General features: G+C 37.4%; 1 protein-coding gene across 1 annotated transcript; it reads left to right on the top strand.

Moving 5' to 3' along the window:
* The first annotated feature begins 3,953 nt into the window (after nucleotides 1-3,953).
* MS3_00000141 (uncharacterized protein) lies at nucleotides 3,954-4,441 on the top strand. The gene has a single exon (XM_051208027.1). It carries the CDS (start codon nucleotides 4,098-4,100, stop codon nucleotides 4,395-4,397), a length of 300 nt encoding a protein of 99 aa, XP_051069881.1. The 5' UTR covers nucleotides 3,954-4,097; the 3' UTR covers nucleotides 4,398-4,441.
* Nucleotides 4,442-18,897: the final 14,456 nt, after the last annotated feature.

The following is an 18,897-nucleotide window of genomic DNA, read 5'->3' as shown; positions in this document are numbered from 1 at the left end:
GTCCAAACCAAAGGATTTGTGCAAGTTCAGACACCTTAGAATCTCTTTAATTTTAAGTGTCTCAAAATTCACTGACAACGAATTACTGTACTGCGATTTCCTAGCCAGTAGTTTAGCAGTCCTATTATAGGAAATAAGTACTGTTAAGTAACCCCAATCCAGTATATTCAATTAACTATGAACTTTCTTCGTCATAATGTGTTATAGGAACGTACAGCCTCCAGAAATCTTTCTAACCGAGACTGATGAGCAGTTCCATCCTATTTAAGTCAGTGAGTACATGTATTTCGTAATATCTTGTAGAATGAGCAGTCATCTGAGTCGTGGAAACGACGCCAATTGTTTCAGGCGATGCGCTTAATTTTGATGCGTCTGCAAACGTTGTATTCTAACCAGAAGGACAATCTAAAGAAGATGGTATATGACGGGTGAGGGTGGGAGACTATCAGCGGACTAGAGGAAAGTATTCTAATCACAAAATTTTAGATTAAGATAACGAGAAAGCAACACTGTTTAATAACAATTACAAGTCAATTTGTTATTCCATTTTGTTAATAGTTTCATCAATTTTATCAATCATAGTACGTGATTGTTAAGTCATGACAATTCTTTATGACGATATCCAGAAACCGTCATAACCACTTGTAGTCTTGATTGAGGATTAGCCAATGGAAAATAGGTATTGTCATTTTAGGTGATTATGAAATATCGGTAGTTTGTAGTAGCAGCGGACACAAGCTGCCTGATCATATTACCGACTGCGACCCAGAAATATTTGTTTACTAAATGCTATTCTCAATAGTAGGCTCCAAAGTTTTGCTTTTAAATGTCCGTTAGGAATATAACAATTTGAAACTAATAGACTTGGCCAAAAAAGCATTTTAAATTGAGACGACTTGTAGAACTACAGTCAGGAATATGACGAGTTATAATATAGATTATTCATACGAAGTTACAGTAGTTGATGTGATGACACTTATAAACATACGGGAATGGTATTTGGAACTAAGAAATGTCAAATAATTTTAAATCTAATATGCTTCTTCTGTACACAACACACTTTTTCGTAGTAGTAGTAGTAGTAGTATGTTGTAGCTATTAAATACATCTTATACCATTAAAGTTTTGGGAGTGGTTTGTATGAAATTTATGCTGCTAGTCTCAGTGAAAAATATACATGTGAAGTACAGAAGCAGTAAGTCATCCAGGAAAATAGTAAAACTCGCATGGATTATTCTCAGGAATAAGATAATCTAATAGGTTTGACGTATGTAAGGCCAGTTGTGACAAGTAACAATTATCCAAAAGCAACGAGAGTGAATACGCAGTATTCCAAACGGTTTCTAGGTGTGTGTAGCGCTATAGACTTTGTCGCTTGATTGATTTAGTAAAAATCTGAGAGTCGTAGAATTCAGGAGTATTGTATTCGTTGTTTGGCAATGGAACTCGAAAATCGGAGACTAGGCAGGGAGTGATCGTAAAAAACGATATTACAGGATAGTCCGAAGTTTAAAACAGCGTGAAACGTTAAGTGAAGAAACAATACGAAGAATTGGGTACAGATAACCATTCGGTCCTTGTTCACGTTGCTAGTCAAAGCCTATTTACGTCATTTAAAGGCTATATTTGCTAGAGCTTGATATTTCAACAAGTTTATTTCGCTGAAGCATGTAAATGCTATTAAAGCTTTTCAATACACCATCGTAGCTAACAATATAGATGACCAGTTCTTAGCACCGATTGAGCTAGTAAGCTATGATCATTAATCAGTACCACAATACGATAATACACGCGGGTGTTAATCAGAGGACAAATAAATTGATGAGTTGACATAAGCGAAAATCGATCCACAAACTTAAAGTGAAAGTGAGGATTAACAATAGGGCTGCCTCTCTTTGATCGGGCTCGGCAATGCAGAATTACATGGTGTACTTCGTTATTAGTACTGCTCTAATGACAGATCTAATCCCAAAATTGTAGATTTGTCATGATATAACTGCCTAATCTATAAGATCTTACGTGGAAGTCACACCATCGACTACACCAACTCACTGTATCGTATCAATTACCAATACATGATGTAGAACAAGGTTAGGCTAGAGAAGGAACAATATATTTAGTATGAACAGAAGATATAAGGTAACATTCAGATGGACCACGCCTGCATGGCCGAGCCATGCCATCCGATCAACTCCAGTCCATTCAATTCATTGTTCGCGCCTTCTCCATCGTTAAGTGTTTCTCCGCACTAAATATTGAATATCTATTTTCCGAGTAATCTCGTATTCAGCTTTGAGGATTGTGTGGTTATGGTCCAATGTCACTACACTGTCAGTACACCACGTGACAGGATCGTCAATCAGAACACCGACCTGTACGACCTTGGCACTGTGACAAACCAATGACGCGTCAGCCATTACGAGCAGCCTGAAATCAACTCTCAGTCCTTATTGGTTCTTGCTTTGCCCTACAGGTATGAGTCCAAAATACAATATCAGCGTTCACTGTGTGAATAATCTATTTTAGAAATAACTGGTTTATACACCAGCAGAACAAACCACATTACACCATGAAATGAACAACAACAATTGTACGAGACCAAGTATGACAGACCGTAGCCAATCGATTGGGAATAACTCAAGAATAGTAAATCATATAGTAGTAGCTTGTAATAACCGAAATATAAATGTATAAATCCTAATTACTTAATAGTTATACAATAAGAATATGTATAATATTATTATTCACAGACATCTTATGGGTACATGAGCGTTGTGAAGAAACCGTTTAGGGTTTCTTCAAAAATGCGATAATACACAAGTGTCAATAATGTTAGCATTATATTTGCCATATTTGAAAAACAGAGGAAAAGTGATAATAGTGATAATAGAATAGTGGTAATAAACCAGGTTCTGTATAGTTGAGAAGAATGATGAGTTGACTTAAATGAAGGAAAGGGAAAAAATAAAGGGATAGAAATAAAGGAGACTCGGAATACGTAAATAGTTTATTAATCGTGTTTGTGATCACAGAACAAGAATGAACGACTATGTATATACCTCCAAATGAGTAAAAAATTATTATAAGAAAAATAACTTATTATTGCAGTAAGTTATGACTTTAGAACAAATGTTTGTGCAGTCATAGTTCGGAGTGATGCTGTGAAAGTCTCAACTAAGTACAAAAAATAACCAAATATCATTATGTATAAGTCATATATACATAGTGAAGATAAAACGGGTCTGAGAAGTTAAGTGTAACACAAGTTACTGTCTTAATTACAAACTTCGGAATCTTAAGAACAATATTTATTTAGAAGGAAAAAAGAGAGAGAAAATAATAACAGTCCACGAATAGTTCCCGGAGGTTACCCATAATTTAATCTTGTTCGGACACAACAGAGCCTAAATTTGATTACTTATTTGTGCTGACCACGTTAATCAACTGAATTCAAAAACTGATCAATATTCACTCCGTCAGTCACCATGTAGAATCTGGTACGTATGTACATCGGTTCAAGTTGCCATACCGTATGAACAAAGAGAGGTGAATTTGTCAGGCCAAATTATAGAATTTTAGAGGTAGAAACAGTATGAATGATGATTGAAAAGACTAGACTCAGAGGATAGGACTCAGGAAATAGACTAGTCAAATAAGAACAGTGAAACTTTATGAGGAATTTAGAATCTCGGAGTTTGGAGGAAGACAAGGAATGAATATGTAGTGGTATTCGTTCTAACCATACGATACCCGAAGCCGAACATAAGATAACTGACGAAATTCACATTCAACATTTACCAAGGAGAGAGGGTCAGTAATGGCGAACGAGGGGATAATAGATAGAAATGGCATGGCTCGGTCATATATATGTGGTCACTCTAAGTAACCTTCTGTGTTTTGTATTGAATATATTACTGTCTTGCCAGACCAAAAGTGCTCTTCAAAAGTGCCAGACGTCATATTGCTGGTTGTCGCAGCAGGACAAGTTAGTGATGACTATGATATGATCTCCATGTAGGATGTTATAGACCGAGTAGAAACACCGTGATAAACCTACAATTTTGGGGTTAGGTCCGTTATTGTAGTAAAAAAGACGAATGCATTTATGCCGAACTAGACCACAAATTTACAGTTGTATCTGTGTTACTGCAAAGGATTTTGTGCAAGATAATTCGAAGTCTTCAACCTTTGGTTGCATAATCTCGCCAACTTCAACACAGTGGTCTACACCTAATAAAATTGCTCAGTTCAATTTCCAACAACTTCATGAAAGAATGCTATGTTTTGGTTTGGCTGCCCCTGGCTTTTTCCAGCTTAATTCTGCGCCAGAACACATAGTCTATCGACGTAGGCGATGGGTGGGCATACGTGACACTTATCTTGATCGCCTCAGATGATGAAGATCTAATACTGCATCAGTCGATTAGCCATCCTTACCTAGTAACCTATTCTTAACCCAGACACTGCTTACTCAATTGTCTCAATATATGCAAGGAGTGGTTCGAAGACATTTATAATCGAAAACTACTAGTAATAATAATTTGTTCTCAAATAACAATATGTTACATGAGGCATGCCGGTTCACGGGCAAGATCAAATTGTTACAGATGATACAGGCTTTACTGTCATAGGTTATTTAGTTAGGTCGTTATCTTGTAAGTTACACTGGTCATAGAAGTAGGTGCAATTGCACTTCTCACATGTGAATGTAACTAATGCTAGTTGGCGCGATTTATGGAGGTCATGTTGCAAAGTATAACTGGTGGTCGAGATCAAATTCACGTAAATCTCAACCTTATACCGTTCTGGAACATCCGAAGCATTACTTATTGCAGTTGTGTTTTCGGCAGCATATCTCAAGGGGGCTAGAAAGGAGGGAAGGAGAGGGAAGCAGAGCAGACAATGATCATGACTGCTGAAGTTAAGCCGCTTGTGGTGGAATAATTAAAGTATGTCTATTTAATCTTATTCTCTTTTACTAATATAATTTTTAAGCAAGAGCATCCTAATAGATTAAAAAGAACAAGTGTAAAAACAATAATGAATAGACAACTTACTCACGCCTGTTACTCCTAATGGAGCATAGACCGCAGACCAGCATTCTCCAACCCACTCTGTCCTGGGCCTTCTTTTCTAGTTCCATCCAATTCTTGTTCATTTTTCTCATGTCTATTTCCATTTCCCAGAGTCATGTGTTCTTTGGTCTTCCTCTTTTCCTTTGGCCTTCAGGATTCCATGTGAGAGCTTGTCTTGTGACGCAGTTGAGTGCTTTCCCCAATGTGTGTCCTATCCACTTCCAGCGCTTCTTCCTGACTTCTTCCTCCACTGGAATCTGGTTTGTTCTCTCCCACAATAGGTTGTTGTTAATAGTGTCCGGCCAACGGATCCGAAGTATTTTGCCTAGACAACTGTTAATAAACACCTATATTTTCTGGATGATGGCTTTTTCAGTTGTCCAACTTTCCGCCTCATACAGTAGAACTGGCTTGACATTTGTATTGAAAATCCTGACTTTGGTGTTGGTTGACAGTTGGGTTGAGTTCAAGATGTTCCTCAGTTGTAAATATGCTGCTCTTGCTTTTTCGATCCGCGCCTTCACATCTGCATCAGATCCACCTTGTTCATCAATGATGCTGCCCAAATATGTAAAGGTTTTTACATCTTCCAAATCTTCTCCGTCAATTGTGATTGGATTGGTGCATACTGCGTTGTATTGGATAATTTAGCTTTTCCCTTTGTTTATGTTGAGGATTACTGCTGCTGAGGCCGTTGCTACACTGGTTGTCTTCTCCTGCATTTGTTGTTGCGTTTGCGATGGAACAGCCAGATCATCTGTGAAGTCCAAATCATCCAGCTGCATCTTAGATGTCCATTGTATCCCATGCTTCCCTTCAGATGTTGACGTCTTCATGCTCCAGTCGATCATAAGGAGAAAGAGAAAGGGTGAGAGTAGGCAACCTTGCCTAACACCGGTCTTCACTTCGAACGACTTTGTCAACTGTCCTCCATGCACGATTTTGCAGTTTAATCCATCATATGAATTCTGTATAATATTGACTATCTTCTGAGGCACGCCGTAGTGTCGAAGAAGTTTCCATAGTGTTGTTCTGCCCACGCTATCAAATGCTTTTTCGTAGTCAATGAAGTTGATGTAGATTGATGAATTCCACTCAATTGATTATTCCACAATGATCCGTAGAGTTGCGATTTGGTCTGTACACGATCGATCCTTACGGAATCCTGCCTGTTGGTCACGAAGTTGGGCGTCTAAGCGGTCCTTCATCCTGCTTAACAATACCCTGTTGAAGACTTTTCCCGGTATTGAGAGAAGAGTGATGCCCCTGTAGTTATCACAGTTGCTGAGATCGCCTTTCTTTGGTATTTTGATAAGGATTCCTTCTTTCCAATCTTTTGGTACTTGTTCCTCATCCCGAATCTTATTGAAGAGAATGTGGAGTATCCTTGCAGTTGCCGCTACGTCTGCTTTTAGTGCCTCTGCTGGAATGTTGTCTGGTTCTGCTGCTTTGCCACTTGATTTGTCTGGTGTCCATGCTGATTTCCTCAATTGTTGGTGGGCCAACATTGATTGGGAGGTCCGTGGGTGCTGCTTCGATGTTGGGTGGGTTCAGTGGAGCTGGTCGATCCAAGAGTTCTTTGAAGTGTTCTACCCACCTGTTTTGTTGCTCTTCAATGTTGGTGATTACCTTGCCTTCTTTGCTTTTCAGTTGTCGTTCTGGTTTGCGGCGATTCCCAGAGAGTTTCTTTGTCGTGTCATACAATTGTCTCATGTTTCCTTCTCTTGCAGCCTTTTCCGCCGTCGTTGCTGAATCTTCCACATATTTACGTTTGTCGGTTCTGATGCTCCTCTTCACTTGTTTGTTTATTTTCGTGTATTCAGCTTGTGCCTTGGCTTTTTCTGCTCTTGTTCGACTGGTATTGATTGCTGCCTTCTTGTTCCTCCTTTCTAGAATCTTATCCAGTGTACCAACAGTGATCCATTCCTTGTGGTGGTGCTTCTTGTGGCCCAGGACCTCATGACATGTTGAAGTGATTGCTTCTTTTATCCCCTCCCAGTTGCTCTCCATAGTAGTTCCTTCTCCATTGAGTAGATCATGGAAGGCCTGGAACTTATTGCTGAGGACTATCTTGAATTTGTTGAATTTGTCAGTATCTTAAAGAAAGACCGTATTCAACTTTTGTGATGTTGTCCGCCCCGTCGTCCAGTACTTCTTGAGTTTCAATTTCATCTTGGCGACCAGCAAGTGATGATCTGAGGCTATATCAGCTCCTCTCTTGGTTCTCATGTCCTCCATCGTCCTCCTGAACTTTTTGTTGATGCAGATATGGTCGATTTGGTTCTGTGTAGTGTGATCCGGTGAAGTCCATGTGATTTTGTGAATGCGTTTATGTGGGAATATGGTGCCGCCTATGACCAGTTTATTGAAGGCACATAGGTTTGCAAATCTCTCACCATTTTCGTTCCTTTCTCCCAGTCCGTGTCGTCCCATGATGTCTTCATCTCCAGTGTTGTCCGTTCCAACCTTGGCATTGAAATCTCCCATCAGAATGGTCAGGTCCTTTAATGGGCACTTCTCGATGATTCACTGCAGCCTATTGTAGAATTGATCTTTAGCGTTTTCATTGTAGTCGTTGGTAGGCGCATAGCATTGGATGATGTTCATTGAAATGCCCTCTTTCTTTGTTTTGAACGAGGCTTTGATGATCCTTAGTCCATGAGATTCCCATCCTATAAGTGCATTTTGTGCTTGTTTGGACAGCATCAATGCAACTCCTTTTGTGTGAGGGGCATTTTCTTCTTCATGGCCGGAGTATAACAGAAACTCTCCTGAAGGTAATCGTTGTTGTCCAACTTGTGTCCAATGTGTTTCACTGATCCCAAGCACCTTCAGGTTGTATCTCCTCATTTCTGCAGCAATTCGGAAGGCTCTCCCGGTGTCCTACATTGTACGAACATTCCATGTACCTAAATAAATGGTTGCTCTGGTTGTCAGAAGGGGCATCGGCCTCGTAACTTCCGAAGGAATTCGGCTTTCATCATGAGGCGTCATAGTTCTTCTAAATGAAGACCTTCTGACTCCCGGGGCACAGTTTAAAAGGTTTGAATAATTTTTTCTGGTTAGCGTTTTTTAGCGAGTTAGTTTTCTACGGGATGGGGACGCCAACCCTATGCCCAACCCTCCCTCTTTATCCGGGCTTGGGACCGGCGGTAGCCTCCGGAGGGACTCCAGGCGGAGTTAATGAATAGAAAAAGAACTGTATAAATGGAGGTGATTCAAGATGACTGAAAGTTAAGGATGTGTTTTCAGTTTCAGTTTAGTTTCAGTTTGGGAAGGACAGGAGGCTCGATGGCCTATGTTAGTCCTGGCAATGGTGGTCTCTCAGTTGATCCAACTTTCTTTTGAAAGAGTCGACGGATGGAGCCTCAACGACGTGCTGAGGTAGTGAATTCCACTCGTTGATGATTCGATGGGAAAGTCGATAGTCAGCTGACAAGTAATTTGTTCTCGGCTTATGAACTTTTTTGGAGTGTCCTCGTAAATTCTCTGTTTTGGAAGACAAGAAAAATGAGGGCATGTTAGGTGCAAATTTATCACTAAGCAATTTGTAGACTGTAATCAAGTCCCCTCTAGTTCTGCGATATGACAACGGGAAAAGGTTCAGCTTGGCCAGTCGAGATTCATACGGAAGCTTCGCTATTGCGGGAACCAGCTTAGTCGCCGTTCTTTGAACCTTTTCCAGAAGCTCACTGTCTTTTTTAAAGCAGGGGCTAGCCGCCTGTATGCAGTACTCAAGTTTAGGACGAACGAACACTGTATACAAAGTCAAAAACGTCTTAGTGTCGACATGACTAAAAGCCCTACGTGTTGTTTAAAAATACAGTACTAAAAACAGTATTCTTATATACAAATGGTTATCTCCTTTTTTGATCAATGCTATTTCAGTTCATTTCTATTTTTATAGATGTTATGGTGTCATGAGCGGGCTTAGGTTCATTGAATTGTCCAGCGTTGTTTGTAATAAGATTTTTCGGTGGGAAGTGAAATCAGTTTGAGGTTACCAACATGATTTAAAGAGGTGTTTTGCATGACAAATTAGCATTAATACCATTTTTAGTTACATCCCGCTAGACCATAAGGAATCGTAACTTAACAAATTGTCCTACCCTACAAACATGGGTAGATTGAAGCTATCTCCCCACCGTCATCTTCGATGGTTAGTAGATAGTGACCTACGAATATCGTTCATTCTTATGGCCTGTCAATACATCACGTGACAAGATCGTCAGTTAGAATACCGAGTTATACGTCATTCACATTGTGCAAAACCAATCAACTGCGAATATCTTCCATTCTTAATGGCCATGTTACAGACTCATAAATTGGGACGAACAGAACTGCCGTGCAATGAAAGCATCCTTTAGTGGGAAGACGGATATCTTGCCCGCACCATAAGTGACAGAGGTTGGTGAAAACTAATCGAGCCCTCGCCATACTTTCCGAACAGTTAATATAAGAATTAGTCGACGAACTTAAAGTTGTATAGGTGAAGATTGGTAAAAATAAATGTAAAATAATATGGTAAGTACAGAAATTTATAACAGGATAAGTGATTCTAAGCTAGGCTAGTCAGTGTGAACATTTTAACCAAATCGTTGTAATTAATTCCATTAACGTTATTTAATTAAAGATTTCGATCCACCGAACTTGGATGGACGTGATGTGACTGTCCAATATGGGTATCAATACGTCAAATTAACACAATATAATCGCTTTATAACCAAAGATGTCACAAGTATTCGGAGTTTGGCGACTCCTTTACACGTGAGACACTTATAATCGAAGTATGTCAACCCGGTCAAATCAAAAGTCAGAAATGAAGTTTGAAGACATATTTGGGAGGCTATCGGTGTGTCGAGAAACACTTGGTCCAAGCTGGCTAACCGTAGAAAGGGATGCGTGGCGCGGCGTACCCACTCGTGATCTGGTGCGGACGCGTGACCAAGAACATTTAGCTAGGTGAGTCCAGTAAAAATAATGTCACCTTCAAATGTCAAAGACTTACAGAGTAATTGATTTCGGGGATTTATTTGCCACTATATAACCTTAACTGCTCTAATCAGATGGTTAGATCATTTTGCTTATTTTGTTTGTTCAGAGAACAAATGGAATCCTGAAGATGTAGTGGTTCATCAAATTGGATTGATCGGTAGAATCTTATGTGCATAAACAAAAACTATGCTGTCACATATCCAGTAATTGTAGGATTTAGTTCTAGGTCAGTGTTAGTGCGCTCATCTTTGATGTTGGATAATTAAACCTAATCCAATATTATGAACTGATCATGATTTGACTAATTTGTGTGTAAGATCATGCTCATAAGTTACATTATTGTCCATACGGTGAACAGCACGTCCCATACTAACGTTTTTGAGAAGCTGGACGTCGTACATCAAAGCTAAAACATAGATATATGATGCGTAGGAAACGTGAAGAGAAGATTAGCTGATTGTTACTTGAGGAGAAACGTGTATTCGGATGAGCTTCGAGAAGCGATGGATATCTGAACTAAGTTTACACTATTATTGTCTTGGAAGACTCAGATTAATCTATCCACTATATCTGCCGGATCGCATAGGTTCACAGATTGAAACAACGCACTAAGAATCCGAAACAAGCCACATGGTAGCCTGCAGAACACCCCTATTTATTTAGTACGAGCCAGATAGTTGGAGCATATAAATAGAAGGTTGAAACGAATTTTTTTCACCCATGTCACACAGCCATCATTTGATGTTTCACTTTTTTGTCAGATCCCAAGTCGCATTGCATTGCTACAGTCTTTAGTTAATTGTAAGATGTTAACTCCGCCCGTCAACATTTTAAGTTCATTACCGGTCCCAAGCACGAGTAAAGAAGGAGGTCAGAAACCGTAACCCGTAGAAAACAAACTTGCTAAAAAACACCTCCCAGAATAAACAAATTAAAAATTTAAACTCCACCCTCCGAATTGAAGGAAGAATTATGATGCATCATGGTGGAAGCCACGATCCTTCGAAAGTCACGAAACCGATGACCCTTCTAACAACCACAAGAACAATTAATATAAGTATATGGGATGTCTGAACAATGTGAGAAACCGGTAGGACCGGTCAAAAAGCTATGTAAATGAGGAGATATTACATTAATGTGCCCAGAACCAATGAAACCCATTTGAAACAAGCTGAACAGATAAGGAAAAATTCGGGAGAGATGCTGATATACTCAAGCCACGTGGAAGAAAATGCTCCACACACTCAGGGATTCACTCTGATGTTGTTCGAAGAAGTACGTAAAGTGCTCATAGGATGAGAATCTCACGGATATAGAACCTTCAGAACACCATTCAAATTGATATGACGGGAAGAAAAGTCAAAATTCGGTTGGTTTATTCATTGAGTTTTATTCAACATTACTTCTACCTTGATTCAATGTGATGATTAATCAGTGTAGTAGTTGTTTTGTTTTCTCGCATGATATCTTATTCTGTATATCATACGATATATTTCTATCCAATTCACATGAACTATGCTCAGCATGTGATTTATCATAACTGAATATTTTTTGTATGTGTCATTTCATCGCAATTATTAATCAAAGAGTGTGTACAATCAATATATAAATGAGAGTACTTTCGACTAGGGTCGTCGTCGTGTTCTTACTTTAGCATCGTGGGAATTGCAGGGGTCTCCCGTTCCGAGTATAAGTGATAGGCGCCCGGGCAAAAAATTCAGCGAAGACCAGGTATAAAGAGTAGCATTCAAACAACAAGACATATCACAAACAAAGAAGAAGGAAAGCACAATATCTGTTATTCAGTGTTATGCGCCCACCAATGAAAACAATGATGATGATAAAAATCAGTTCTATGAAAGGCTACAGTCGATCGTAGAGAAATGATCAGGTAAAGGCCACATCATTCTGATGGGAGACCTGTAGAATTATGGTCTACTATGATATTAGTACTGCTCTAACAATAGACCTAATCCTAAAATTGTAGATTTGTCATGATATAACTGCCTAATCTATAAGATCTTACGTGGAAGTCACATCATCGACACCAACTCACCGTATCGTAACAACTACCAATACATGATGAAGAACAAGCTTAGGCTAGAGAAAGAACAATATATTTAATATGAATAGGAGATATAAGATAACATCCAGCAGGGACCACGCCTGCATGGCCGAGCCATGCCACTCGATCAACTCCCGTCCATTCAATTCACTATTCGCGCCTTCCCCATCGTTGGGTATTTCTCCGCGTTAAATGTTGAATATCTATTTTCTGTGTAGTCTCGTGTTCACAGCTTTGTGGATTGTGTGGCTATTGTCCAATGCCACTACACTACTCTCCCACCAGAATCAACGTGATGTTGGTTCGACACCAAACTGGATGGGATCGTCGCGCGCCGGTTACCAAGAATAGGTAGAATTCTCCGGGTAATGATAAGCTGAAAGATAAATCAAAAAGAAGGCGGCAGCATCTGGTCGGGAAATACATGTAATAATTTTTTAAAAAAAAATCTGCCTTCATGCTTGACACGCTTAAAATGAAAATTTGGGTGAAGATTATTTGAGCTATAAAAAATGGGGTTACAATAATAATAATAATAAAACGATGCGTGTTAATAGCCGTTGGTTAATAACTTAACGTATAGGTAGTAAGTATTTTGTGTTTAGAAATATTAAAGTGATGAATATTGTAGAAATGTTAATATTGGTATTAGTTTTGGTTTAAATTATGAAATCAAATAACGATTATGCCGGTAAGTTGTCCATATGAGTTGAATTCCAATTGCATCTGTATTAGTAGGCTAACTGAAGGAACAAAAGTATACCGTGGAGAAGAATTCCAACTAGTGTTCCAGTTAGTTTGATACGGTTTATTTAGTTACGGGGAGATTTTCTCAATCTGATTTTTACTTGACCGTGATAGAATTTAGTAATACTACTAATACACATGAATGGTTATCAAAATAAAATTTAAATACATGATAATTATATGAATTTTGGACAGATAGCTAGGAACAAATCGTTAAACATGAGTGTATTCGTAAGAGACATGCTCTGGACACAATGTTCTGATCTGCGGCAGACTATTTATTTATATTTATACTTGCTGGCTGATTGGGCATACAAGTTAGTTGCAAGTATGCAGTTTATCATAAGGCGGAATACGATTTAATTGAGATATAGTGGTTATAAGTTATTAAAATCAGTTAGGCCTGTGTCATATTACGAGGTGATGTGGTGCTGCAAGATGTATTTAGCTAAATAAAATTTTACAAGATGATTAATAGTGAGGGATGCTCATGTGATTATCAGAGAGAACATAAGTTGTAACCAGGGGAGTACACTCCCAACTCATGTCTATGATAATGGCTTGAACCTTAGTCAGTGTTGGGGTAAATTCGACATTGATATTTTCAGTTTGCAGGAGATTTGCTCGACTGCTTATACTGATTATTTGCATGCATGATTGTGTCGCTAAACCATCAATTAGACTGACAAGGTTTTGAGATATTTACTGAATGAGCAACTGATAGAGAAACATACTGTAATCATCTGTGATGGATGAAGATACCAAGAAAACAACATTTAATGGTAATTATAAGTCAATTTGTTGACATATTTCGTTAATAGTTTCATTAATTTTATCAGTCATATTACGTGATTGTCAAGTTATGACAATGCTTTATGCCGATATCCTGAAACTATTAAATTTAATTAGTTATAGTGTTGATTTAGGATTAGTCAGTGGAAAAATAGGTATTGTTGCTTTAAGTGATTCGAAATCATCAGAAATTTACAACGTTAAAGAATCCGAGACGCCTAATTTAATTATAAATTTCAATTCAGAAATATTCGTTTAGTGTTAATTCTAGTAGGCTACGGAGTTTTTATTTTAAGTGTTTGCTTAGCCAACAGCTACCTGAGGATTGAGTTATTTTACTAGTACAGTTGATAGTACCTAAATTTTTAATCTTATTGTTTAAACTATGTTCGCATTTTAGGCTGCTAATATGATAAATCAATCCATAAACCCAAATACGATTAGCGACAACAACTATGATGGGTTTATTGATAAATGTTAAAGGCGATCTAGATGATTTCTAAATTTGTAAGACATGGAGATATAGTGTGACGTATGTATGGGCCAGGTTAACATGCAGGTTGTTGACGTATATGACGATTTAAAAATAATGAACATGACCAGAAAATAATTTTAAAGTTAAGACTGCTTGTGAAACTTCAGGCAGGAATATGATGCGTTATAAACCTTCCATAAGAAGTTACTGCATTTAGCTTAGTGACACTTACAAATATATGGCAAAAGCAACTGAAAAACATATACATGTTAAGTACAAAAAAATCATCCAGTAAAATAGTTGAACTCGCCTTGATTATTTTTGAAAATTATATTATTCAGTGTACGACATATATAACGCCATTCGTAAGGAGTAGTAATGATCCAAAAGTATCCAGAATAAAACATGCAGTATGGAAATTAATTCCAGGGTGCTTGATGGTGTTGACGTTTCTGCCACTCGCTCGGATTAGAACAATCGAATGAATTCAGTTAATTGTGTGGTTGTTATTGAACGAGCCATCTAAAATGACCTTATGATTGCAGAAAACCTATAGATGAAACTCACCGTATGTTTTTGGGGGTGTCATCCTTGTTGTTTGGCAATGGAACTCGAAAATATGAAATTAGGCAGGCAGTGGTCAGAAGAAAAGATATTACAGGATAGTGCATAGTTTAAAACAGGATGAGGTGTTAGGTGAAGGAACACTGATAATTAGATCCCGATAACTATTTAGTCCTTGATTGCATTGTTAGTCAATGTATACTTACGCTATTTGCAGGTCATATTTGCTAGAGCTTGATGTTTAAACAAGTCTATGTTGCTGAAGCATGTAAATGCTATTAAAGCTTGTTAACGAACAATCAAAGCTAATTAGTTGATATAGATGATCAACTTTTATTATCGATTGAGCTAGTAAGTTATGTGAACTAATAGATATAACATTACGATAATATATGTGACCATTAATCAAAGGACTATTAGAATAGTGGGTTTACAAAAATAAAATTCGATTGAGAAGGTTAAGGTGGAAATAAGGATTAACAATAATAGGTTGCGTTTCTTTAGTTGGGCTCACCAATGAAAACAATGATGATGATAAAAATCAGTTCTATGAAAGGCTACAGTCGATCGTAGAGAAATGATCAGGTAAAGGCCACATCATTCTGATGGGAGACCTGTAGAATTATGGTCTACTATGATATTAGTACTGCTCTAACAATAGACCTAATCCTAAAATTGTAGATTTGTCATGATATAACTGCCTAATCTATAAGATCTTACGTGGAAGTCACATCATCGACACCAACTCACCGTATCGTAACAACTACCAATACATGATGAAGAACAAGCTTAGGCTAGAGAAAGAACAATATATTTAATATGAATAGGAGATATAAGATAACATCCAGCAGGGACCACGCCTGCATGGCCGAGCCATGCCACTCGATCAACTCCCGTCCATTCAATTCACTATTCGCGCCTTCCCCATCGTTGGGTATTTCTCCGCGTTAAATGTTGAATATCTATTTTCTGTGTAGTCTCGTGTTCACAGCTTTGTGGATTGTGTGGCTATTGTCCAATGCCACTACACTACTCTCCCACCAGAATCAACGTGATGTTGGTTCGACACCAAACTGGATGGGATCGTCGCGCGCCGGTTACCAAGAATAGGTAGAATTCTCCGGGTAATGATAAGCTGAAAGATAAATCAAAAAGAAGGCGGCAGCATCTGGTCGGGAAATACATGTAATAATTTTTTAAAAAATCTGCCTTCATGCTTGACACGCTTAAAATGAAAATTTGGGTGAAGATTATTTGAGCTATAAAAAATGGGGTTACAATAATAATAATAATAAAACGATGCGTGTTAATAGCCGTTGGTTAATAACTTAACGTATAGGTAGTAAGTATTTTGTGTTTAGAAATATTAAAGTGATGAATATTGTAGAAATGTTAATATTGGTATTAGTTTTGGTTTAAATTATGAAATCAAATAACGATTATGCCGGTAAGTTGTCCATATGAGTTGAATTCCAATTGCATCTGTATTAGTAGGCTAACTGAAGGAACAAAAGTATACCGTGGAGAAGAATTCCAACTAGTGTTCCAGTTAGTTTGATACGGTTTATTTAGTTACGGGGAGATTTTCTCAATCTGATTTTTACTTGACCGTGATAGAATTTAGTAATACTACTAATACACATGAATGGTTATCAAAATAAAATTTAAATACATGATAATTATATGAATTTTGGACAGATAGCTAGGAACAAATCGTTAAACATGAGTGTATTCGTAAGAGACATGCTCTGGACACAATGTTCTGATCTGCGGCAGACTATTTATTTATATTTATACTTGCTGGCTGATTGGGCATACAAGTTAGTTGCAAGTATGCAGTTTATCATAAGGCGGAATACGATTTAATTGAGATATAGTGGTTATAAGTTATTAAAATCAGTTAGGCCTGTGTCATATTACGAGGTGATGTGGTGCTGCAAGATGTATTTAGCTAAATAAAATTTTACAAGATGATTAATAGTGAGGGATGCTCATGTGATTATCAGAGAGAACATAAGTTGTAACCAGGGGGAGTACACTCCCAACTCATGTCTATGATAATGGCTTGAACCTTAGTCAGTGTTGGGGTAAATTCGACATTGATATTTTCAGTTTGCAGGAGATTTGCTCGACTGCTTATACTGATTATTTGCATGCATGATTGTGTCGCTAAACCATCAATTAGACTGACAAGGTTTTGAGATATTTACTGAATGAGCAACTGATAGAGAAACATACTGTAATCATCTGTGATGGATGAAGATACCAAGAAAACAACATTTAATGGTAATTATAAGTCAATTTGTTGACATATTTCGTTAATAGTTTCATTAATTTTATCAGTCATATTACGTGATTGTCAAGTTATGACAATGCTTTATGCCGATATCCTGAAACTATTAAATTTAATTAGTTATAGTGTTGATTTAGGATTAGTCAGTGGAAAAATAGGTATTGTTGCTTTAAGTGATTCGAAATCATCAGAAATTTACAACGTTAAAGAATCCGAGACGCCTAATTTAATTATAAATTTCAATTCAGAAATATTCGTTTAGTGTTAATTCTAGTAGGCTACGGAGTTTTTATTTTAAGTGTTTGCTTAGCCAACAGCTACCTGAGGATTGAGTTATTTTACTAGTACAGTTGATAGTACCTAAATTTTTAATCTTATTGTTTAAACTATGTTCGCATTTTAGGCTGCTAATATGATAAATCAATCCATAAACCCAAATACGATTAGCGACAACAACTATGATGGGTTTATTGATAAATGTTAAAGGCGATCTAGATGATTTCTAAATTTGTAAGACATGGAGATATAGTGTGACGTATGTATGGGCCAGGTTAACATGCAGGTTGTTGACGTATATGACGATTTAAAAATAATGAACATGACCAGAAAATAATTTTAAAGTTAAGACTGCTTGTGAAACTTCAGGCAGGAATATGATGCGTTATAAACCTTCCATAAGAAGTTACTGCATTTAGCTTAGTGACACTTACAAATATATGGCAAAAGCAACTGAAAAACATATACATGTTAAGTACAAAAAAAATCATCCAGTAAAATAGTTGAACTCGCCTTGATTATTTTTGAAAATTATATTATTCAGTGTACGACATATATAACGCCATTCGTAAGGAGTAGTAATGATCCAAAAGTATCCAGAATAAAACATGCAGTATGGAAATTAATTCCAGGGTGCTTGATGGTGTTGACGTTTCTGCCACTCGCTCGGATTAGAACAATCGAATGAATTCAGTTAATTGTGTGGTTGTTATTGAACGAGCCATCTAAAATGACCTTATGATTGCAGAAAACCTATAGATGAAACTCACCGTATGTTTTTGGGGGTGTCATCCTTGTTGTTTGGCAATGGAACTCGAAAATATGAAATTAGGCAGGCAGTGGTCAGAAGAAAAGATATTACGGGATAGTGCATAGTTTAAAACAGGATGAGGTGTTAGGTGAAGGAACACTGATAATTAGATCCCGATAACTATTTAGTCCTTGATTGCATTGTTAGTCAATGTATACTTACGCTATTTGCAGGTCATATTTGCTAGAGCTTGATGTTTAAACAAGTCTATGTTGCTGAAGCATGTAAATGCTATTAAAGCTTGTTAACGAACAATCAAAGCTAATTAGTTGATATAGATGATCAACTTTTATTATCGATTGAGCTAGTAAGTTATGTGAACTAATAGATATAACATTACGATAATATATGTGACCATTAATCAAAGGACTATTAGAATAGTGGGTTTACAAAAATAAAATTCGATTGAGAAGGTTAAGGTGGAAATAAGGATTAACAATAATAGGTTGCGTTTCTTTAGTTGGGCTCACCAATGAAAACAATGATGATGATAAAAATCAGTTCTATGAAAGGCTACAGTCGATCGTAGAGAAATGATCAGGTAAAGGCCACATCATTCTGATGGGAGACCTGTAGAATTATGGTCTACTATGATATTAGTACTGCTCTAACAATAGACCTAATCCTAAAATTGTAGATTTGTCATGATATAACTGCCTAATCTATAAGATCTTACGTGGAAGTCACATCATCGACACCAACTCACCGTATCGTAACAACTACCAATACATGATGAAGAACAAGCTTAGGCTAGAGAAAGAACAATATATTTAATATGAATAGGAGATATAAGATAACATCCAG

Source organism: Schistosoma haematobium, chromosome 3, assembly GCF_000699445.3.
Source record: "Schistosoma haematobium chromosome 3, whole genome shotgun sequence".
In the NCBI taxonomy this organism is placed as follows: Eukaryota; Metazoa; Platyhelminthes; class Trematoda; order Strigeidida; family Schistosomatidae; genus Schistosoma; species Schistosoma haematobium.
The sequence above is the reverse complement of the archived record's forward strand: the minus strand, read 5'-3'. Positions and strand labels throughout refer to the sequence as shown.